The sequence below is a fragment of the Bufo bufo genome, chromosome 6, assembly GCF_905171765.1.
Source record: "Bufo bufo chromosome 6, aBufBuf1.1, whole genome shotgun sequence".
Lineage (NCBI taxonomy): Eukaryota > Metazoa > Chordata > Amphibia > Anura > Bufonidae > Bufo > Bufo bufo.
In genome coordinates, this window is record NC_053394.1 from 339,849,221 (window position 1) to 339,873,424 (window position 24,204).

Here is a 24,204-nt window from a genome sequence, read left to right on the forward strand (position 1 = left end):
TACCCTTTGCGGAGGTGGCTTATAACAACTCTGAGCATGCTTCCACTAAGATGTCTCCGTTCAGGTGCGTGGGGGGCAGGGATCCAAGACTCTCTTCTTTGGCCGGACCCTCCACTGACTCACCGGTGGTGGATCAATGGTTCGAGGATAGACATCCCATTTGGTCGTCGGCCCAGCGGAATCTCCGCAGTGCGGTGGCGCAACAGAAGAAGTTTGCTGATCGTCATCGCACCGTAGAGCAAAAGTTTAAGGTGGGAGATCAGGTGTGGGTCTCCACCCGGAACATTCCGCTGCGTCAGCCATCTTCCAAGTTGGGTCCTCGATTCATTGGCCCATACCCAGTGACACAAAAGATCAACCGAGTTACGTACAAGGTTGCTCTTCCACCGTCGATCCGAGGAGTGAACACCTTTCATGTTTCACTTCTCAAATCGGCAGCCGACTCCGCTCCCTTCATTCAGACCCCATCCCCGCTGGAGGTCCAAGAGGTACCGGAGTTCGAGGTGAACAGAATTTTGGACTCTCGTTTTGTCCAAAGGTCTCTTCAATACTTGGTGGACTGGAAGGGTTTTGGTCCAGAGGAGAGATGTTGGATACCTGCTCGCCAGGTGCATGCGGATGAGTTGGTGGCAGCCTTTCACCGGGATAATCCGGGGAAAGCTTGCTTGGAGTCTTCAGAGCCGCCTCCTCGAGGGGGGGGTAATGTAAGATCCTCACCTGCTTTGCACTCCAGGGGAACCAAGAGGGGTCCTCGTGGAGTTGCGGGACAGGTTATGCGTGTCTCTGATGCACCAGCGCTGACCCCTTTGCGAGCCAGTGCGGGGATGCGTTCGCGTGGACATCGGAGGGGAGGACCGTCGGAGTCCCGGGGACAGAGTGGCCAGGCGAGTGACAAGACGCCGCGGCCAGGGTTGTCTCCGGTGTCTCCTGCGACTTCCGTTTCCGCATCTGGGTCCACGCGCTCGCATACTCGCGCTGAGTCAATCATGCGTCCGTGCGTACGCACGAGGGCAGGTTCGCAAAGGGATACACGGTCGCGAGTACGCGCTTCTTATGCGCTTCGTCGACCAGTGGCGCATAATATACTGACTCACAAGAGCAAAGTGGATTAGGGAGCCAGCCATGGGTTAATCAACTTGTGATTGCCTTAGGCCATGTACTCCAGGTGCAGGGCAATTTGTTCACCTATGATAGTGGACACTTGGCACCCTGGGATTGGTCAGCAGGCATCTAAAAGGAGGTCTCTCAGGGTGATCAGTGCCCACTGTTATTTTCCCTCAACCAGGTATAGGTCACAACTGCTAGTGACTGAAGACTGCCAGGAACTTTGTCCTTTGCAGCGGACCCAAGATCTGGAGTGACTCGACTGCCAAGTGCACAGCATCATTCAGCACTGGTTGGGACTATTCCTGGAATCTCCTTGCCTAGTTTTTGTTATTATTCCTTGTTACCAGCAAGTGTCCTGGACGTTTATGTTTCTGGTGAATAAACACCTTTTTGCTTTCATCACTGGTCTGTTTGTTGGTGCCTTGCATTACACAAACACTGGCATTTAATAAAAAAGGATAAAATATTGGGCCCCATTACCTCACTTAACCCCCTGATCACATTTACTAAAGCCTCATGTCTAAATATCAAAGTGGCCCCAACCATTAAGAAAGAAAGCAAACAAATTTGTTCAGTTCAAAGTTGGGCAAACATCAATGGCTTCTTTAGGTGTGGACAATGTGGAAACTGTAAGATCACAAATTTCCCACGCAGAACGAATGAAATTATTTCTGCCACAAACAAATATAAACATAAAATTGGGGAATTTCTGTCATGTAATTCGACAGAAGTTATTTATGTGATTGAATGCCCCTGCAGCAAACAATACGTGGGTAGGACAAAAAGGACGTTGAAAAAACGGATCTCCGAACATATGACCAATATTAGGAAAGGTTTGGAGACTCATTCTTTATCCAACCATTTTAAAGTTGTACACAATCAAAATCCAATTGGCCTTAAGTTCGCAGCTATCGACAAGGTCCACAAGGATTGGAGGGGGGGCAACCATATCAATAAAATGTCGAGACTGGAAACGCAGTGTATTTTTGAATTGAATACGTTGCTTCCAGGGGGGCTCAATGCTGAATTTGAATTATTTGGCTTCTTGTAGAGTGGGTGGATGCCCCCTGCTGATGGTTCAAACCCACCTGGTATTTTATAATAGGTGGGTTTGCCCTTGGCAATGGGCTTCCACCCTTATACACACTATCCAGAATATTTTGAGTTGTACTGTGGGATACAGATTTTCAAGCAAGACAACTCACGTTTTGGAATTAGTCTATCAGGATACATACATTTAATTCACCATTAAATGACTCAGGAGGCTGATACAGGCAATTTCATCAAATATTGTTGTTAAATTATGATTCTGGACACTCCAGGGAATGTAGAAATGTTGTATGGAAGTGCCCAGGATGATTGCCGCAAAAAACGCATCGGAAACGCATGGAAACCGCATGGTGTCGGATGCGTTTTTTTTTTTTTAACTTTTTTTTTTTTTTTTGGGGATTATTGGAATCTCCTGGTCCATATTTATATAGAGATGGAAGGGTTTTTATATACCCAGCTGCTAAGGAAATCTAGAGCATATTTTATTTTGTTTCTATATATTGAATAATTTGAATGGTAATGTTGAATATAGACTTCCAAGCAAGGTATCTTTTCTCCCTGAAAATAGGGCATCAGAAAATTAGATATTGGAATATATAGTATTCACCAGTAAACAACTCATGAGTTTTTAGTTGTATTTTAGTAAGTATTGCCCTTATATTGTGATCCTGGACACTTTAGTGAAGATAGAAATATCCCACAGAGGCGTCCAGGATGATTGCCGCAAAAAACGCATCAAAACCGCATGGAAACCGCATGGTGTTAGATGGGTTTTTTGGTCCATTAGAAGCACCTGACTCACATCAATATGGGGATGAAATGACTTTCACATACCCAGCTGCAAACACAATCTAGAGCATATTTTCGTTTTTTATCTGTGTAGAATGGTATTTTAAATTTTAAGACCATTGTGACATATGTGTGTTTTTTATATATATTAAAAATTATTTGACAATGTTATTTTATAGCGAGGATTTTAATGGGAATAGACTCAATGAAACACTGGATCAAAAATTGATCCATTTCAGGTTTTTGGAACATCTTATCCAGACTTTTGGAAGAACTTCTCCACTATATAAGAAAGGGACTGTTTGGGGGACTGATAGCTACTGAGGAAGGGGTACTTCTAAACCCCGAAACGCGTCTAGCCTAGACAGGACCCCAACATTTGGACCACTTGGGAAGCTGGAGATTTGACTGGAAAGTCGCAAAGAAAGAACTACCTGGCACAAGAAAGGTACACTTGGAAAAGAAAGTGTAAGGCCTGATTCCATGGTGAAGGCCTGACTACATGTGCCAAACAATTGCAGTTGTGCGAGTTTACTACAAGATATGGTCTGCAAACTCAGAAGTCCATAACTGCATGTTTGTCGACTTATCAAAGGAGACGGTAAGACCGTACGATTTTATCCAGCAATTATTTTCCAGCGATTTAAAAACTGCATTATTATTCCAGTGGGACGCTGCTGGTGGATGCTATTAGCGGGACGCTGCTTGAGTTTGTTCTTTGATTGCTCATTGGGACTTTGCTTTTTTTCGGATATCCCTGTCATTTATCGAAAGAGACATACATAAAGGACATTGGATTATCGCCAAATTTTAAATATTTGACTTTCCCATACACATATCTGCCGAATATTTATACGAGTTTTTATTCTATTGTATTCCTCGAATTTTAGTATTTTATATTGTAGTATTTGTCATATTGGAGTACTGCACATTGTGTATTATGGTGTAGTGGACAGGTATTTTTATTACAGTTTTATATTATCATTGTCAATAAGTACAGTTATTCATGCTATTATATGTTAATAAATTTCAAATGGTTCAGATATCCTGAGAGTGCCCAGTTACTTTTGTTCTATTAATTATCTATCGCTGACATATTCCACAACGCCTTACAGACATTATCATTGCTTGCTGTCTGCAATGGAGATCACAATCTAAATTCCTTATTCAAACCTAGGACCCCAGCTCTGCAAGGTACCAGGGCTAACCACTAAGCCACGGTGCCGCCCATGACTTGTAAAACGTTTATTTCCCCAGAAATACAGTACAGACCAAAAGTTTGGACACACCTTCTCATTCAAAGAATTTTCTTTATTTTCATGACTATGAAGGCATCAAAACTATGAATTAACACATGTGGAATTATATACATAACAAACAAGTGTGAAACAACTGAAAATATGTCGTATTCTAGGTTCTTCAAAGTAGCCACCTTTTGCTTTGATTACTGCTTTGCACACTCTTGGCATTCTCTTGATGAGCTTCAAGAGGTAGTCCCCTGAAATGGTCTTCCAACAGTCTTGAAGGAGTTCCCAGAGATGCTTAGCACTTGTTGGCCCTTTTGCCTTCACTCTGCGGTCCAGCTCACCCCAAACCATCTCGATTGGGTTCAGGTCCGGTGACTGTGGAGGCCAGGTCATCTGGCGCAGCACCCCATCACTCTCCTTCATGGTCAAATAGCCCTTACTTTCAAAGTTTTCCCAATTTTTCGGCTGACTGACTGACCTTCATTTCTTAAAGTAATGATGGCCACTCGTTTTTATTTACTTAGCTGCTTTTTTCTTGCCATAATACAAATTCTAACAGTCTATTCAGTAGGACTATCAGCTGTGTATCCACCTGACTTCTCCTCAACGCTACTGATGGTCCCAATCCCATTTATAAGGCAAGAAATCCCACTTAAACCTGACAGGGCACACCTGTGAAGTGAAAATCATTTCAGGGGACTACCTCTTGAAGCTCATCAAGAGAATGCCAAGAGAGTGCAAAGCAGTAATCAAAGCAAAAGGTGGCTACTTTGAAGAATCTAAATATGACATATTTTCAGTTGTTTCACACTTGTTTGTTATGTATATAATTCCACATGTGTTAATTCATAGTTTTGATGCCTTCAGTGTGAATCTACAATTTTCATAGTCATGAAAATAAAGAAAACTCTTTGAATGAGAAGGTGTGTCCAAACTTTTGGTCTGTACTGTATATATTTTTGTTGCTATGATTTCTGTAACTGAATATGAACCAGTGTATTTAATTGGATGGGATTAAATGAATTTTCTCACCATAGTACGTGTTGACATATTTAAGCGATGTAGAGCTGCCTCTATATTTTTTTTTTAACTTGACAAGGAGCGACATATATTAGGCAGCAAATGATCAATCCATTCTTTAAGTTAATGGAAGCAGGGAAATTGGGCTATACGTAAGTATCTGACTAAGTTAGGGCATCTCCAGGTCTTGTGGGATGTTCTTGATATGTAGTGGTTAGGACCTATTGTACCAAAAGTGGTACAACCTGTGAACCGGTGACAGTCATGGGCACTCAAGGCTCATAAATGCACATAGGGACTGAAGGATAGCCCATCTTGTCGATCCCAAATTGCAAAAAAGTAGATTGTGGCTATGCTAGAAAGGTGTCAGAACCCACATGGTGCACAGCCTGCTGTTTATGGAGCTGTGTATCTACAGACCGGTCAAAGTGTCTATGTTGACTTCTGTCTACTGTCAAAACAATCAGAACTGGACCATGGAGCAATAGAAAAGAGTGGCCTGGGCTGATAAATCATGTTTTCTTTTACATCATATGCATCATAAGCCTGGGAGGAAGATGGCACAGGATGCACTGTGAGAAGAGGACAAGCCGGTGTAGACAGTACAAGTACACTGCTTCATGGCAGCAATATTATCTACTGCCAGTCACTTCTTCCAGCAGGATAATGTGCCCTGCCATATTCTGAATATATGGCTCAAATATCAAAGGGCTAGATAGATTCTCCAAATTTTTATGAAAATATAGTCCCTGGTGGTTGTTTATCTTAGTGACTAAGTCTGTGGACATTGAGAGATAGACAATTTAAAATCCCTACAATATTATCTCTCATCGATATTAGATCAGATATTCAATATATACCGTACACACTCTCTACCCCAGAGCTCTGGTAGATAATTTTAACTAAAATGATGTTGTGAGATCACAGCATGTCCAGTTCTCTGTTATTTGAGCTAAATCTATGAAACCCACATGAAGATAGCTTAAAAAGCATGCAAGCCATAAATGCAGACCTCTCCGATGTAGACTGTATAATGCACACGGTATAGTTCAATACTATAGACTGATACGGACTAATCAGAAAAGTGTGAGAGGTACAGATCAGGAACAAGGACAGACCACAGTTGCTTCTAGCAATTGGCAGGACCATGTTCAGGATCAGCACCATGGACAGCGCCTGGCTGCTATTTACTACTCTCAGTCAACCCTCTGCTGTTCTCTTGCCAGCCATTAACCCTGTCACTCACAGTCTGGTCTCACTCCAGCAATTCAGTTAATTGCCTTTTAATAGTGTATTGTGCAACTCTTTATTACCCTGTCATATCTCTCCCATGAGACAGGAGAAAGGAAAAAGGCTGGTGGTGAAAGAACAGGGGAGGAGCATATTGTATTGTAATGCACTGGGTTTGGTAGGAATTCCAAGAAACTGCATACCTAGGAAGGGAAAAAGAAAAAAACATAGAGAATATTGAGTATTTACTCATCTACTGTATATAGCGCTGACATATTCCGCAATGCCCTGCAGAAATAATTATTGCTGTCCCCAATGGAGCTTGCAATCTAAGTACAGTATTTATTTGGAGTGTGGGAAGAGACAAATGCAGGGAGAGCATACAAACTCCATATATACAAACTGAAAAGACTAGCGTGGTATTAGCAGGAGGTGCTCAAACCCACATGCAGTTGTGCATATATATAGGGGAGCGAATCCTGCACTTGTGGCCTGTTGCTAATGGCGATCCCCAGCAAAAATGCATACGGTGGAGGATGCCCGCAGCGAACCACAAGTACCACAATAGACATCCTACACAAGGTAGCAATTGTGTGGATGTTAAAATCAATATAACAATATAACAAATTAATAGCAAAGACAGGTGCACTCTGCGGTCTTACTAAACCCTCAAACTGATTTTAAAATTGAGAGATTAGTCAACATGTCCTACGGTGTAGGACATGTCTAAGCCCGGGCACCACGCCAAGGTTTCTCAAGTAGCCCGGGACCTAACACTCTCCTAACTGAGCCGTATGGGCAATACCAGAAGCTAGTGGGCAAATTACAGGAGCATGAGGCCGACTCACAAACAACTCACCAGTTACCTCCAGCATGTGACCATGCTTGCAGTGGGAGGAGGGAGGAGTCTGCGAGTCCCACTCAAGACTGGCTGATAAGGCTCAGGCCTCACAGGTGCACCTAAATGTGGCGTGTAGATAGAAAACAGGCACATTTAAATTGGAGTTTATACACCTCCAGGAATCTCTATATATACAAACTGAAAAGACTAGCGTGGTATTAGCAGGAGGAGCTCAAACCCACATGCAGTTGTGCATATATATAGGGGAGCAAATCCTGCACTTGTGGCCCGTTGCTAATGGCGATCCCCAGCAAAAATGCATACAGTGGAGGATGCCCGCAGCGAACCACAAGTACCACAATAGACATCCTACACAAGGTAGCAATTGTGTGGATGTTAAAATCAATATAACAATATAACAAATTAATAGCAAAGACAGGTGCACTCTGCGGTCTTACTAAACCCTCAAACTGATTTTAAAATTGAGAGATTAGTCAACATGTCCTACGGTGTAGGACATGTCTAAGCCCGGGCACCACGCCAAGGTTTCTCAAGTAGCCTGGGACCTAACACTCTCCTAACTGAGCCGTATGGGCAATACCAGAAGCTAGTGGGCAAATTACAGGAGCATGAGGCCGACTCACAAACAACTCACCAGTTACCTCCAGCATGTGACCATGCTTGCAGTGGGAGGAGGGAGGAGTCTGCGAGTCCCACTCAAGACTGGCTGATAAGGCTCAGGCCTCACAGGTGCACCTAAATGTGGCGTGTAGATGGAAAACAGGCACATTTAAATTGGAGTTTATACACCTCCAGGAATCTCTATATATACAAACTGAAAAGACTAGCGTGGTATTAGCAGGAGGTGCTCAAACCCACATGCAGTCGTGCATCTATATAGGGGAGAAAATCCTGCACTTGTGGCCCGTTGCTAATGGCGATCCCCAGCAAAAATACATACGGTGGAGGATGCCCGCAGCGGACCACAAGTACCACAATAAACATCCTACACAAGGTAGCAATTGTGTGGATGTCATAATCAATATAACAATATAACAAATTAATAGCAAAGACAGGTGCACTCTGCGGTCTTACTAAGCCCTCAAACTGATTTTAAAATGGAGAGATTTAAATGTGCCTGTTTTCCATTTACAGGCCACATCTAGGTGCACCTGTGAGGCCTGGGCTATATCAGCCAGTCTTGAGTGGGACTCGCAGACTCCTCCCTCCTCCCATTGCAAGCATGGCTACATGCTGGAGGTAACTGGTGAGTTGTTTGTGAGTCAGTCTCATGCTCCTGTAATTTGCCCACTGGCTTCTGGTATTGCCCATACGGCTCAGTTAGGAGAGTGTTAGGTCCCGGGCTACTTGAGAAACCTTGGCGTGGTGCCCGGGCTTAGACATGCCCTACACCGTAGGACATGTTGACTAATCTCTCAATTTTAGGGTTTAGTAAGACCGCAGAGTGCAGTCTTTGCTATAAATTTGTTATATTGTTATATTGATTTTGACATCCACACAATTGCTACCTTGTGTAGGATGTCTATTGTGGTACTTGTGGTGCGGGCATCCTCCACCGTATGCATTTTTGCTGGGGATCGCCATTAGCAACGGGCCACAAGTGCAGGATTTGCTCCCCTTTATATATATATGCACAACTGCATGTGGGTTTGAGCACTTCCTACCTGTTTAATACCACGCTAGTCTTTTCAGTTTGTATATATAGAGATTCCTGGAGGTGTATAAACTCCAATTTAAATGTGCCTGTTTTCCATCTACAGGCTACATTTAGGTGCACCTGTGAGGCCTGGGCTATATCAGCCAGTCTTGAGTGGGACTCGCAGACTCCTCCCTCCTCCCATTGCTAGCATGGTCACATGCTGAAGGTAACTGGTGAGTTGGTCCTCACACTCCTGTAATTCGCCCACTGGCCCCTGGTATTGCCCATACGGCTCAGTTAGGAGAGTGTTAGGTCCCGGGCTACTTGAGAAACCTTGCCTGAGGCTTAGACATGTCCTACACCGTAGGACATGTTGACTAATCTCTCAATTTTAGAATCAGTTTGAGGGTTTAGTAAGACCGCAGAGTGCACCTGTCTTTGCTATAAATTAGAGCATACAAACTCCATGTAGATGTTGTCTTTGGTCAGATTTGAACCTACGACCCCAGCGCTGCAATGCAACAGTGCTAACCACTGAGCCACCGTGCTGCCAATCATGGAGGGGTGCACCGCCAATGAGGCGAGGTAAGGCGATTGCCTCAGGCTGTGCCAGGTAGGGACAAGTGGGAGGCAGCGGAAGAGCCATGGGCAATGAGTGCTACCATTGTGGAAGCGCTTATCTATGTATACTCAACTGTATCGCTGTTCTCAGGTGTTCAGAAAGTGGGAAGGAGGATGGAAAAGTAGGAAACTAAGATGTCTGTGTGCCAAACTCTGCAGAGACAACAGATGGCTGAAGGAAATCATCATGGCGGTCTGCTCTGAATGGTGGGGTTGGAGTGTAGGGGTTAGGCTGAGAATTTGTAATGGAGGGTGGGTGCTGTTTCAGGTTTTGCATCCAATAAGTGACCACTGAGTTACCATGACAGTCTCAGTACTATATGGATGTATGACAGCAATTCTACAATCTCATAGATGGTCTGGTTATCTTTCCTATATGTCATATGGGGCCAGCTTTTGCCATCCAGGACATAAGGGTCCAGTGTTTGTTTCCACCTCTACCCCCTTGCGCCAGTTCAGTAACTTCTTGTTTGCTAACAATGCAATTCATCTGAAGAAAGGATTCCTGGACAGGTTAAAATAAACCAATAGCCAAGGGCATGTTACAAATCACAGCTGGAACCCCCTCTTTCCAGGGGTCCTATAGCAGCTGCATGGTTTCCCTCTGTTATATGCCCATGTGTATGCTTTATGTGGACCGGGCAATGCTTAGAATTATTGTTCTCTGCCTCATTAGTCATCTCTACAGTAAATACAGGCAGGTTGTAGATGGAAGGACACAAAGCCTGGCTCCTAGCTATTCATGCCCCTTGCAGCTGGCTGGACTCGTATTACAAACTGGAGAATAATCTGCCTCACATCCCACAGAGGTGCCACATAGAGATCATCCTCCACCCAGAAATGCACAAAATGTTCTATACTATTCAGTATGCAGAACTAGATGTGGCTAGAATATAACAATCCAAGTAAAGATGAATCCAGATTACAGTATAATCTGCAATATATTTCCAGCCCATCATATTGCTGATCATAGTTAAGACATGTCCAGAAGATTAATTGTCAATTATGAGAACAATAAATGATATTTGACTCTAATGCTGAAGAAAGCAATATGCTGGGAGACTGGAGATAAGAGTGATTGATCATAGAGTTTGATGCTATAAGGTGAGTACAGTTCAGCAGGGCTGAGGGAGGAGGAGGTGGTAAGAGGCGGTGCTGCACCTGCCCTGTGTGTGGATGGGGGTATATAAGTGCAGAGAGACACTGGGTGTATGGTGAGATGATGGAGGCTCAGCAGCAGTGCTCCCTGCAGGCTGAGAGTGCTGCTCTGGAGCTTCTTACTGCTGCACAGAAGGACATGACACCAACTAGGTAAAGGGAGTCTACTGATTCTGATCGGGACAGCACATAGCTTTACCTCTCACCACAATGTCCTCATCTTCCTGCATCTAGCCGTCCTCTGTCTTCTACTTTCATGCCTATTATAGTCCTTACTGACCCCTGTGTGTGGTCAGAAGCTGTTCATCACTCTCAGTTCTGTCTCAGTCTGCTGTCTGATCTGTCTCTTCTTTGCTGTTACCTTTCTCTGTCCTCCTTCTAACGTGTCTCTTTTCTTTCCCTCTTCTCTCTCATTTTCTTTACCTTCTCTTCTCTGTCATCTGTTTTCTAGCTTCTTATTCCTTCTGGCTTTCTCTGTCTCTTCTAATTTCCTTTTCTCAATCTTCTCTCTTGCTCCATCTCTTTCCGTTCTTCTCTCTACTTTCTTCCTCTTCTCCTACTTCTATCTTTCTCTTTTCCTTCTCTAATCTCTTCCCTCTTTTCTATCTCACTCTTCTTCCTGCTTTCTTTTTTTTCTCTCTTCATTCTTTTTTATTATATTTCTCCTCCTCCATTTCTTTCTTTGCATATTTCAGTTACTTTATTGCACTCTAGCTTCTTTCTTCTCCCTTCGTCTATTTTCATAGTTTCTTTCATGTCCCATTTCTGGTTCTATCTCTCTCCTCTCTACATCCATTCTTCTTTATCTCTCTGTCCTTTACTTCTCTCCCCTCTCTCTTTCTGTCTCTCTCCTCTTTACATCCTTTCTTCTTTATCTCCTGGCCTTACCTTCTGTATCACCCCTTTATCTCCTATTTTTTGCTCTTGTCTCTTTATCTTTCCATCTGTATCTCTCTGTCCTTCATTTGTTCTATCTCTTTTATTGGTCCTTTCCTCTCTTTATGTCATCTTCTTTCTCTATTCTTTTCCTCTTTATCTCTCTACCTTTACTTCTCTCTCTTCCCATCACGTCTATGTCTCTCTCCTCTCTTCCTCCTTACCTCATTACCCTTCAGTCCTACTCTCTTCTATTTCTCTCCTCTATGAATAATTCTTCATCTCTGTATCCTTACTTCTCTCCACTTGTCTCTTTATCCCTCTGCTTCTCTGTTTCATCTATCCCTTTATCTGACGGTATCTCTCTTCTCTACCAAATATATTCCTTTGTTTTATTCAGTCTTTGTGCTGCTTTCTTAATGAACACTTGCCACACTTTCTTCATATGTAATATACCCCCTGAACACAACCTGTCCTGCGCTGAGTGTTCCCTCTCACATACCTGTGGTTGCTGAGTATGGGGGCTGGGGGTGTGAACACTGGTCTGTGGTTACTGAAATCCTAGGAATCCCCTTCTCCTGGATTTGGGGTTATTTCAAACTGGACTGAATAAAATTCTAACATTATCCAGACAATTCACCTCCTAATGATCCACACATTAGAAATATTTGTGTGCATGTTTGATATATATATAAAACATGGGAAATGATTTAGAAATAATTAAAAAATTACTCCACGCAAATACACCAGACTTTGGCTTTATATACCTTTATATACCTCTTGATTTTAGATAGAGAGACAGATAGATGTTGATTCATGTTTCAGTGCTTTGTATACAGTACTAGAAATATCCCTCAGGTGCTATAGAGAATAATATTGTTGCCCTCTCAGTTTAACACTGAGCTCTCCTCTGTGGATTGTCTCTTATAACAGATTCACAATACAGGGCACATGTAGGAAATGTCACTGCTATTTACACAGACTTCTCCCCTGTCATCTGACTTTACAGAGCAGGCCTCCCTCTCTCATTCCTCACGTTTTACTTTCATTATTTTAGTATTTATTTTAGGTGTCCCTTATGTTTGTTTCTTTTCTTTATATTTAACTCATTGTATATGTCGTTTTACAGACATCATCATCACTTCACATCTACGCAGTAAACATCCATTGTATTTTTATTTATTTATTTATGTTATTATTTCTTCCTTGTATTTTTATATAAAACATTTGGAGTCCTCCGTTCACAGTGGAAGCAAAGACTTCTTGAAATACAGCAATCATTTTACAATGTGTCCCCTGTAGGATACTCTGGAATTCCCAGGAAAAAAATAATAATGTGATATTAGCAGACAAATGTTGACCTATTTGTGCAGTGAGATGTAAGCATTTGATTTCTAAAGGAGGGATTCAGCATGTCATATCCAGTTATACACGCCACAAAATGTATCCCTAAACCTTCCTCAGTGCTGCCGCCCTCCAGATACCCCACGGCCCTTATGTCACCCACGTCCTTCATACAAACTACAACGTGTGCAAATGTCTTGTATCCGATGCTCACTCCTTTACAAGGGAGGAAGAAGAGGAAAGGACGGGGCTTTACAACGAATATTTGTTACTGGATACTACCACCTTTATCCAAACATTAACAGAATAATATTAGTAGTAACAGTAATAATCATGATCAGAAATATATGGGAAAAATAATAAAATTAGTGTGTAATAAATATTTACTTTTGTATGTGCTATTCTTTCTTTCTCTCTCTCTCTTATCTATCTATCTATCTCTTTCTATATCTATCTCATATCTATCTATCTATTAATTTATGTTTGTATCTATCTACCTATTTTCTATCTATTTATCTATATATGTATCCATCTGCGTATTTATGTATCTAGCTGCCTATCTATCTATTCAGCCATCGATATATCTATCTAGACATATGTATTTATCTATAGATAGATCTATCAGTAATCTCTCTCTCTCTCTCTCTCTCTCTCTCTCTCTCTCTCTCTCTCTCTCTCTATATATATATTAATATCACGTTACATATATTGTACATGTCCATCTCGCTTTCATTATGGCCCCACCATTCCAGAAAACAGGATGAGATGTTTGCAGGCTCTACACAGAATTGCTGAGCAGGATCCCTCGGTAATTAAGTCTTAGAAGAAAATTACAAGTGATTTTCCAGTGAATAGAAACAAATTGAATAGTGTTCTCTGCTCCTTAGATCGTCAGAGGATCGGGTTCCTGCAGCACCTCCAGTTGGTTGTAGATACATGGACATTATCATCAGTTCTTTAGGATGAAACCTTTATACAGAACAATGTCACATCGGCAAAGATGCCCAAATGTGGTTGCAATATGGTTTATAATCGAGAACTAGATAAGACAGATGTAGGAGATCCTTCAAGGTGGAAGCTAAGTTATGGCTGGGAGAGAAGGTTAAGATCACTGAAGGTTATGCATGCTGACAATTCTGGTGGCAAGATGATGGTGCATTTTGCATTAATGGAAAATACCACTGAGGTTGACGATCTCATGCTTAAGGAAAAATGTATGATGAAGGTTGGTGACGTGGATTTAGAAAATAAGGAATTCTGGGGTAATACTGGGAGGTGTAGTGCAATAAGGGACCAGTGTTGGTGGAAGGCTGGATTTGACTACTGCATGGGGTGACAGAATGGGAGGCTTAAAGTGTTGGAAGGGTTGGATTGAGCAATGCAATTGGTGACAAAAGGGGTGGGGGTGAACATTTAGACCCTCCTCCAGATATGCAGCAGTCATGCAGACACCCTCATCCCCTTAACCCTCCCCCTATGAATTTTTTTTCCCCAATCTCCACTGGCTAGATGTATGTTCTAGCTGTAGATATTCTTTGACGGTGCTCAGCAGAATACTAACATACTGCATTTTCCCCTCCCCATCTCAATCACCCACCTACCACAGGATTTGCATTGGGCTCCTATTCCACTGAGGAAAGTACACACAGAAGAAGTGTCTACCAAGTGTCTATTAATACCAGCACCCACTACTTCCAACCCAAATACACAAAGAAAGAAAGATTAAGGTGCTCATCATGGCATTGTCTAGGAGGTTCTTCTAATTACCTTTGCAGAAGGTGTCATGCTGAGGGGGGCTCGGGGGTGGAGAAGAACCAGCCTGAACAAGTGGAGGTAACAGTCTACATCAAGGCGATACCTGCAGACCAAAAAGGAAGACATTCCTGATCGTATCGGGTCCTCACAAGCCAACATGACTACCATGATAAGGAGCAAACTGTCCAATGTGGCCACCTCTGTGTCCAACAAGTCACAGGCCAAGGTTAGTGGAATGTTTGCCAGGATGGGCTTTCAAGCGGCCACTAATGAAGAAGCAGTTGGGTTTGCTCATTGCGATGACCTGGACATGGAACACCGACAGGGTCTTCAGATGGACATTCTGAAGACTGAGGTGTCCCCTGGAGATGTCCCCGCAGAGGGAGATATCCATTACCAAAGAGATGGCACAGGTCCCCCTCCTTCTGGTTCAAAAGATGAAGGACTATGTTCTGAGCTTTCAACGAATGGAAAGCCTAAAATCACAGCCTGGGAAGCTGGCTGGAATGTCACCAACGCCATCCAGGTAAGACATTTCCCTCTATAGCTGTTCGTAGCTTTTGGGGGTCATATTGTCTCTAATAATTATTTTTTTATGGTCAAAGATGATGGTGTTTACCATAGATGGCTTGGAGATACCCCATGATATTACTGCCTACTGAGGTCATTTTTCCCAAGGTCAAAAATTCCTTTCTCTTGCAAGACCACTTTTTACTAGCTCCAAATAGCCCCTCCCTGTAAAACAATGTACTCCATACAGCAGTAAAGGTTAAATCTTACATACATACGAGCATTCCCTTAGGAGATATAATCCCAATTAAACATGGGTCAGATGTTCTAAATAGGGATTCTGTGTGCAGAGCATCTCATATCTGCAATGCTTCCATGCCATAAATACAAAATAAGTATACAGGGGCAAAGAGACCCCAAATCTGAAGCCAGTAGAGACGGCCCATCTCCAACCATTTTATGTGTATTTAACTAGAGACAGGAACAGATAAAGAAAATTGTATATAGATAATGCAATGGGTGTTATATAGAAAACATTTAAGTAAATAATACAATTCATATTAGATAGATATAAAGATAGATAGGGGATAGATAGATAGATAGATAGATAGATAGATAGATAGATAGATAGATCGATGGGAGATGACAGATAGATAGATAGATAGATAGATAGATAGATAGATAGATAGGAGATGATAGATAGATGATAGATAGATAGATAGATAGATAGATAGATAGATAGATAGATAGGAGATGATAGATAGATGTTAGACAGATAGAATAGATGTAAAAACTGTTTCCTTAAGCTCTTGACCATAAATGACTAATATAAAATGATCCTCAGTTGAGTAAATGAGTAATACATCAGAAATATCAATTTTAAAAGTAAAAACAGTGTTCATGTAATACATTAATACATGGGATCCCTGATCTGATATATTATAAAGTAGTAATATTTTGCCTGTTTCTGTACAAATCTTTTCTGTACAAAGCGAATTTTGTACAGGAAGACAATACAAAGACAGAGATTTGTAGCTCCCTATGTAGAAGTCGCAGAAAAGGAAATTCACAGCCACACACAAAGATCTGCAGCTGATATATATATATATATATATATATATATATATATTCAATGTCACATATATCTGTGTTTTTATATAATGCCTGTATTTTTATTTAATTTCTTAAAGAAAAAACAGTAAAAGAAGAACATTGCTTATATCTCAGGAAATTCAGGATAGAAATGCAACACATTCTAATAAGTTATTATCATATTACATATATGGAGTTTTCACACAGTATTAGCTGAGGCTGAGACAAACACTGAGAAAATGGCAGCCCAGCTGTGAATACCTCTACACCGTAGAACAGGGTAATCTGGGCACTGTATCTCGTGGATATTACTGCCCCCAGTGGAAAAAAAAGGAACTACAGCCTGATATTTTTGGCCCTGTAAAGATGGTTTTGACATGACCAATGAGATGGAGGTTGTAGCTATCTACAGTGTCTATCTATCTATCTATCTATCTATCTATCTATCTATCTATCTATCTATCTATCTATCTATCTATCTATCTATCTATCTCATATATCTATTTATCTCACATATCTATTTGAATATCTAATAACTATATATCTAATTTCATATTATATATACATTTTTTTATATTTTTTTTATGTAGATAGAACATGATTATGTAGATAATTAGCAATAGAGGCCAATGGAGACAGTGATACTACCAGCTCTGCAGTTCACCATGCCAAAGTGGAGGTCCAACATATGAAGTGAAATTCTGGAGAAGGCTTGTTGAGATGTCAGTGCACACTGTATGACTGATCTCTTGGTATACATTATGTATGTTTATTTCTAGTTGAATATTTGTACAATCAGTAGTAGATCAAGCCATCTCCCGTGATTATTGTCAGTCCTCATTTCCCAGTTCTGTTTGGTCCATTGGTTCATCAGTTGCTGTACATTGGCCTTCAATATTACATTTACCGTTGAACGTCATTAGTCATTCTATCATGAATTTGATTGCAAAATCATTCTTCATCGTTGATCAGTCCTATAGTTAAAGGGGTTGTCTCACTTCAGTAAGTGGCATTTATCATGTAGAGAAAGTTAATACAAGGCACTTACTAATGTAATGTGATTGTCCATATTGCTTCCTTTGCTGGCTGGATTCATTTTTCCATCACGTTATACACTGCTCATTTCCATGGTTACAGACCACCCTGCAATCCATCAGTGGTGTTCGTGCTGGCACAATATAGGAAAAACTCTAGCCTAAATGTGCTCACATGGTCCCGGCCACCAGACAAGCTGACTCTTTTTCCTATAGTAGGCCAGCCTGACCACCACTGATGGATTGCAGGGTGGTCTGTAACCATGGAAACGAGCAGTGTATAACGTGATGGAAAAATAAATCCTGCCAGCAAAGGAAGCAATATGGACAATCACAATATATTAGTAAGTGTCTTGTATTAACTTTTTCTACATGATAAATGCCATTTACTGAAGTGAGACAACCCCTTTAAGGTCCTAAAGGAGCACAAGACCTTTAAGCTCCATTTATAAAGATGCAGATTACACAGAAGTTGGACACACGGAAATGTATGGAAATGTGAGGTTTCTGGAGCTGGGGAGAAACAATATCATATTGAACATGGGGCATGAATTTCATACACATTAAATAGCTGTTCAGCCAACAGCTATCTGTCCCAGCTCCCTTCCGGCTCCCTCATACGCATACATGTTTGGCTCGTTTGTCAGTCTCAGTTTGTGACAAGTGGTGATAACTGGCACGTCGAAGAACAGGAGGCATCACACAATTATTTCACATGACTTAATCTGATTTTTGAGGTTTCATGTGGCTAAAAAACTTTGATTTCAATCTGTTTTTTATGCCCCTCCCACATGCCACAGATTGGAGCTAGGTGCTTGAAAATTTTAACATTTGCAGATCTTAGCGCCACCTGCTACTTCCTCAAATTGAATAACCCTACAGCTTGCCCTTCTTGGTACTGCAATTTCAAAGTATACTGTATATACATAGTAAATAGATAGGTAGAGACAACAGAAGTAGGCCGGGTCTGCAATACCATAGTGCAGCACAAAATACCACCTCAACAGAACCAAATACCACCGTGCTGCACAAAATATTGCTGCCCTCACCACAGTATTCAACTGTATCACTGTATTGAGGGCAGAGATACAGCTGAGTTCAGGAGGGCACCTGCGGCAGCTGGCATAAGAAATGCTGAGAACATCAGATCATTATATGCCCGGCTGGCAGCCATGAGGAGAGCTTAGTCGTCCCCATGGGCATCTGCCCACTGGGAAATTTCCCTGTAAGGTCTATGGCCAATCTGCCCATGCCCATTATTATCATCATGTAAATTTACATCTACAGAGAACAGTCTGTAACTATACTGTTATAGACAATGTCGTGGAACCACTGTGCCAACAAACCAGTTTGATTTACGGCTAGTCCTGAGGGCATTATTCTGGCGGTCTCCTGGTTTTCACCCAGGGCTGGACTAGGACTGAAATTCAGCCCTGGCATTTTAAAACAGACAGGTCCTCTTGCTTTGTGGTGAATGTTAAATAAGTTTTCACCCTCTGTCCCAGTGCTAATTGTATATTTGGATGCTCATTACATTCACCACTACAAAATATAGAGGAGATTACATATCTATTACATCCAGCGAAGTCTCCTTAATGAAGATGCTCTCTTTCTTCATCTGCTCCATTGGGAGCAGACCATAATGACGACATCTTTGAGCTATGTCTTGTCTCTGCAGAGTTTGGCACACAGACATCTTAGATTCCTTACCTTTCCACCATCCTCCCCCTCCTGGTGCCCCAACAGTGCTTCTACCTCCCAATACAGTGCCAGCAGTGCTCCTCAGTGCCCCCAAATACTATACTGCAGAAATGATTGTGCCATACAGATAGTACACCCCATACCACTTCTACTGACTTCTGTAGTGAAAATGCTCCCTGAGAGTGTCCCCGTTAGTTATAGTGCCCTCCATATTGTGCCCCCCATGAGTTGTAATGCCCCCTTAAGTGCTCCCAATAGTACTAAGGCCCCTCTATAGTTCTCTGAGTAATCATATGCCCCTCTACAGTGCCCCAATAGTTATTATAGACCCCTCTATAGTGCCCCCATTAGTTATCATAAGCACCTCTATAGTGCCTTCAGTAGTTATCATAGGCCCTTCTATACTGCCCCAGTAGTTATCATAGCCCACTCTATAGTGCATGAGAAGTTATCATAGGCCCCCCCCCAATAGTGCCCCAGTTGTTATTATAAGCCCCATCTATAGTGCCCCAGTAGTTATCATAAGCCCCTATATAGTGCCCCAATAGTTATATAAGCCCCTCTATAGTGCCCCAGTAGTTATCATAGGCCTCTCTATAGTTCCTTCTGTAGTTATCATAATCCCCCTCTATACTGCCCCAGTCATTATCATAGACCCCCTCTAAAGTACCCTAGTAGTTAATATAGGCCCTGGTATAATGCCCCCAGTAGTTAATAAAAGCCCCTCTATACTTCCCCCAGTAGTTATCATAGACCCCTCTATAGTACTCCCAGTTGTTATCATAGGTCCCTCTATAGTACTCCCAGTTATCATGGGCCCCTCTATAGTGCCCCAATAGTTATCATAGTCCCCTCTACAGTTTGCCCAGTAGTTATCATAGCTCCCTTTATAGTTCCCCCCAGCATGTATCATTCACCCATCTATGGTGCCCTAGTAAATAATATAGGTGCCCAGGCCCCTTTATAGTCCCCCCCATAGTCATTACATGCACCCTCTATATTGCCTCCAACAGGGGACGGCTGGCAGCCTTAGTCCTGGGGGGCAAATCCAGTTAAGTGGCCCATTTGAGCCCTGCCCATTATTAAAAGCCCCTCCTACATATAATAGGCCACTCCCAACAAACACTATACAGCTGAAATTCTATTGTTAAGGCCTGTCTCTACACATCATACGGAGAGGGGGGGGGGGGGCGGGCTTTCCTGGCTGCACTGCCTACTTCACATTATACAATAAATAGCAGGCTACAGCCAGGGAGCTCCTCCGCTCTCCTACAGGCATGTGGTTCCCCCCACCATCTGCCCGCTCGTGGCCTGCTGCCCCCTTTGGCCGTCCTCACCCAGCTCTGAATCCTCCTTCTGCAAATGGCAGGGGATGGAGCCGAAGCATCTCCTCTCCTACATAGCGCCCCATACCTCCTACATCCAGTGATGTCACCTTTGTTGTAGACGTTCTCTTTCCTCATCTTCTCCATTCAGACCAGACCGCCATGATGATTTTTCAGCCATCTCCCATCTCTACAGAGATTGACAAACAGACATTAGTTTCCCACATTTCCATCATCTTCACATCTTCTGAACACCCTTTCCTGCCACCCCCAATACTATACTGCTGCAACACAGATAGTGCCCCCTTCAACAATTATTGGCACACAGTGCTCTAAAAAAATAACAGCGCCCAGACACTAATAGTATAAAGTTAATGTCCCCCAAAAATAATTGTGCTAAGTTGCCCCCCAAAGTAACAGTGCTCCCCAAAATCCCACCAATAGAAATAATTCTCTGCCAGAGCACACTTAGTAGTAATAATGCCCCTACTAGTAATCATGTTCCTCATAGCCCCCCAGTAGTAATAATTCTCCCTATAATATGAAATACCCCTGCATAGTGCCCGAAGTTGAGCTAATGTCCCCGTAATGTATGCCAGTATAAAATACCCCTATATAGTTCCCCAGTAAATGTCCTCATAGTGCTCCTCTCCCCCTTCCCCATAGTGTCCCCATAATATGCCAGTAAAAAAATGTCCCTTCTTAGTGCCCCCAGCAGATGTCCCTAAAGTGCTCCTCTCTCCCACTGTGCCAGTAAAAAATGCCCCTTCTTAGTGCCACCGTATGCCCCAATAGTGCTCCACTTCCCCATAGTGCCCCCAAATAATGCCCCATAGTGCCGCTCTCCCCTATAGTGCCTCCCACAATGTGCCAGTAAAAAATGCCCCCTTAGTGCCACCAGATGCCATAGTGTCCCCCATAATGTGCCAATAAAAAGGCCCCTTTAGAGCCCCCACTTCCCCATAGTGTCCCCAAATAATTCCCCTATAGTGACACCAGAGGCCCCATAGTGCCGCTCTCCCCTATAGTGCCCCCCATAATGTGCCACTAATTAAAAAAAGGGCTAATTTAAAAAAGCCCCTTTAGAGCCCCCAGATACCCCCATAGTGCTCTTCTCCCCAATGGTGCCCCCCATAATGTGCCAGTAAGAAATGCCCCCATAGTGCCCCCCAAAATGGGCAAGAAATAAATGCCCCCATAATGCTACCCCAAAAAAATGGGTCTGTAAAAAAGGACAGCTCCCCCATAGTGCCAGCCCCCATAGTGCCAGCTCTCCTCCATAGTGCCAGCCCCCCCCCCATAGTGCCAGCTCCCCCAAGAGTGCCAGCTCCCCCTCATAGTGCAAGCTCCCCCCATAGTGCCAGCTCCCCCATAATACCAGCCCCCCATAGTGCCAGCTCCCCTATAGTGCCAGCTTCCCCCATAGTGCCAGCTCCCCCCCATAGTGGCAGCTCCCCCCATAGTGCCAGCCCCCATAGTGCCAGCTCTCCTCCATAGTGCCAGCTCCCCCCATAGTGCCAGCTCCCCCAAGAGTGCCAGCTCCCCCTCATAGTGCCAGCTTCCCCCCATAGTGCCAGCTCCTCCATAATACCAGCACCCCATAGTGCCAGCTCCCCTATAGTGCCAGCTTCTCCCATAGTGCTGGCTCCCCCTCATAGTGCCAGCTCCCCCCATAGTGCCAGCCCCCCCATAGTGCAAGCTCCCCCATAGTGCCAGCTCCCCCCACTAGTGCCAGCCCCCCCATAGTGCCAGCTCCCGCCATAGTGCCAACCCCCCCATAGTGCCAGCTGCCCCCCATAGTGCCAGCTCCCCCTGCAAAGAAAAACCGCGAATACTTGCCTCCCTCAGCAGCGATGTGATGCAGGCCTCTTCCGGCCTTTGTCCCGCGCTGTGTGCTGACCGGCTCAGGCGACACGATGATAATGACGTCATCGTGCCGCCTGAGCCGGCCTCTGATAGGCCGCAGGCATTAGTGCCTGCGGCCTATCAGAAGAACAGGGGAGGGAGACGCCTCTCCCTCCCTTACCCCACAGCACAGCCATCTGTATCGCTGTCCTGAGGAAGGCGATACAGATGAAGATGGAGATGAGCGCTTCCACAATGGAAGCGCTCATCTCCTACTGCCCGCCGCCACCACCGCTGCATTTACATCCAGGGCCGCGCCGCCTGGGGAATAATTTTTTTTTTTATTTGTTAAAGATCACCCAGCGGCCATTTTTTTTAGGGCGGCCTGCGGGGCAATTGCCTCCCTGCCCCCGTCCCAGCCCGCCCCTGGCCTCCAGTAGTTATTACAAGCCCCTCTATATTGCCTCCAGTAGTTATTACCTCCAACAGGGGACGGCTGGCAGCCTTAGTCCTGGGGGGCAAATCCATTTAAGTGGCCCATTTGAGCCCTGCCCATTATTAAAAGCCCCTCCTACATATAATAGGCCACTCCCAACAAACACTATACAGCTGAAATTCTATTGTTAAGGCCTGTCTCTACACATCATACGGAGAGGGGGGGGGGGGGGCGGGCTTTCCTGGCTGCACTGCCTACTTCACATTATACAATAAATAGCAGGCTACAGCCAGGGAGCTCCTCCGCTCTCCTACAGGCATGTGGTTCCCCCCACCATCTGCCCGCTCGTGGCCTGCTGCCCCCTTTGGCCGTCCTCACCCAGCTCTGAATCCTCCTTCTGCAAATGGCAGGGGATGGAGCCGAAGCATCTCCTCTCCTACATAGCGCCCCATACCTCCTACATCCAGTGATGTCACCTTTGTTGTAGACGTTCTCTTTCCTCATCTTCTCCATTCAGACCAGACCGCCATGATGATTTTTCAGCCATCTCCCATCTCTACAGAGATTGACAAACAGACATTAGTTTCCCACATTTCCATCATCTTCACATCTTCTGAACACCCTTTCCTGCCACCCCCAATACTATACTGCTACAACACAGATAGTGCCCCCTTCAACAATTATTGGCACACAGTGCTCTAAAAAAATAACAGCGCCCAGACACTAATAGTATAAAGATAATGTCCCCCAAAAATAATTGTGCTAAGTTGCCCCCCAAAGTAACAGTGCTCCCCAAAATCCCACCAATAGAAATAATTCTCTGCCAGAGCACACTTAGTAGTAATAATGCCCCTACTAGTAATCATGTTCCTCATAGCCCCCCAGTAGTAATAATTCTCCCTATAATATGTAATACCCCTGCATAGTGCCCGAAGTTGAGCTAATGTCCCCGTAATGTATGCCAGTATAAAATACCCCTATATAGTGCCCCAGTAAATGTCCTCATAGTGCTCCTCTCCCCCTTCCCCATAGTGTCCCCATAATATGCCAGTAAAAAAATGTCCCTTCTTAGTGCCCCCAGCAGATGTCCCTAAAGTGCTCCTCTCTCCCACTGTGCCAGTAAAAAATGCCCCTTCTTAGTGCCACCGTATGCCCCAATAGTGCTCCACTCCCCCATAGTGCCCCCAAATAATGCCCCATAGTGCCGCTCTCCCCTATAGTGCCTCCCACAATGTGCCAGTAAAAAATGCCCCCTTAGTGCCACCAGATGCCATAGTGTCCCCCATAATGTGCCAATAAAAAGGCCCCTTTAGAGCCCCCACTTCCCCATAGTGTCCCCAAATAATTCCCCTATAGTGACACCAGAGGCCCCATAGTGCCGCTCTCCCCTATAGTGCCCCCCATAATGTGCCACTAATTAAAAAAAGGCCTAATTTAAAAAAGCCCCTTTAGAGCCCCCAGATACCCCCATAGTGCTCTTCTCCCCAATGGTGCCCCCCCATAATGTGCCAGTAAGAAATGCCCCCATAGTGCCGCCCAAAATGGGCAAGAAATAAATGCCCC

General features: G+C 43.8%; 1 protein-coding gene across 1 annotated transcript in view; it reads left to right on the forward strand.

Annotated features, from left to right (window-relative positions):
- Window positions 1–14,855: 14,855 nt before the first annotated feature.
- Window positions 14,856–24,204, forward strand: part of SLC32A1 (solute carrier family 32 member 1) — a 33,521-nt gene continuing 24,172 nt past the window's right edge. Inside the window, exon 1 of the mRNA XM_040437909.1 lies at window positions 14,856–15,224. Within this exon, the coding sequence (XP_040293843.1) occupies window positions 14,856–15,224 (369 nt within the window). The remainder of the gene's footprint in view (window positions 15,225–24,204) is intronic.